The 733-nt window shown below is 48.7% G+C and overlaps 1 protein-coding gene across 1 annotated transcript in view; it reads right to left on the bottom strand.

The window, feature by feature from the left end:
• Positions 1-733, bottom strand: part of LOC102751263 (carcinoembryonic antigen-related cell adhesion molecule 1-like) — a gene marked incomplete at its 3' end in the record, with an annotated part of 11,301 nt that overhangs the window by 2,245 nt on the left and 8,323 nt on the right. Inside the window, exon 7 of the mRNA XM_006771794.2 lies at positions 455-733. Within this exon, the coding sequence (XP_006771857.2) occupies positions 455-733 (279 nt within the window). The remainder of the gene's footprint in view (positions 1-454) is intronic.

Here is a 733-nt window from a genome sequence, read left to right as displayed (position 1 = left end):
TTAATAAATGGCTGGAGTCACAGAACTGGTGAGTGATAAATGATATTTTTACCAAGTTCTGCTTGACTTCACAGCTACTGACAGCAGCGTTTATAAAAATAACAATAATAATTGGTACACTGACTGAGTCCTGACTGAGCATGACCCTGGCTGAGGGCTTTAAATCATTAACCTCACAAGAATTATCCTAATAACGGTGTTTAAGTCCAGCTGTTTTATTCCAGTTGAGAAATGAGGAAACTGAGGCTCAGTTGGGTGAGAGCCTTCCCCATGTTCAGACAGTTTATACTCATAGAACCGAGACAATGACAAGATTAGTCTAATCCTGGGGTCCGTACCCATGTGCTCTATAGGCTCTGAAGGAGGCTCCCACCTCCTCAAGGCTTTCATCCATCTCACCCCACTTCCTGTGAAATATACGAAGAGCAAGTGAGAGAGGTGGATAGTCACTCACATTGCACATCCAACCTGAGGGGTTCACTTTTGCCGGAACTGACGGGGTTGAAGACCTCACACTGATAATCCCCAGCATCCTCCCTCCTGACGGGGTCTATGGTGAGGGTGCTGTTGCCCTGGGACAGCTTCATCCTGTCCGTGAGCAGGAGATTCTGGTTCTCAAAGAGCCACCGGATGGAGATCCCCCTGTCATTTGTGAGGCAGGTCAGGACCACGGCGTCCTTATGCTCTGTGACTGTGGCATTGCTGGCTCGGATAGAGGGCTTCCCCCCAGGCC

The sequence above is a fragment of the Myotis davidii genome, unplaced genomic scaffold (assembly GCF_000327345.1).
Source record: "Myotis davidii unplaced genomic scaffold, ASM32734v1 scaffold1705, whole genome shotgun sequence".
Classification (NCBI taxonomy): Eukaryota; Metazoa; Chordata; class Mammalia; order Chiroptera; family Vespertilionidae; genus Myotis; species Myotis davidii.
The sequence above is the reverse complement of the archived record's forward strand: the minus strand, read 5'-3'. Positions and strand labels throughout refer to the sequence as shown.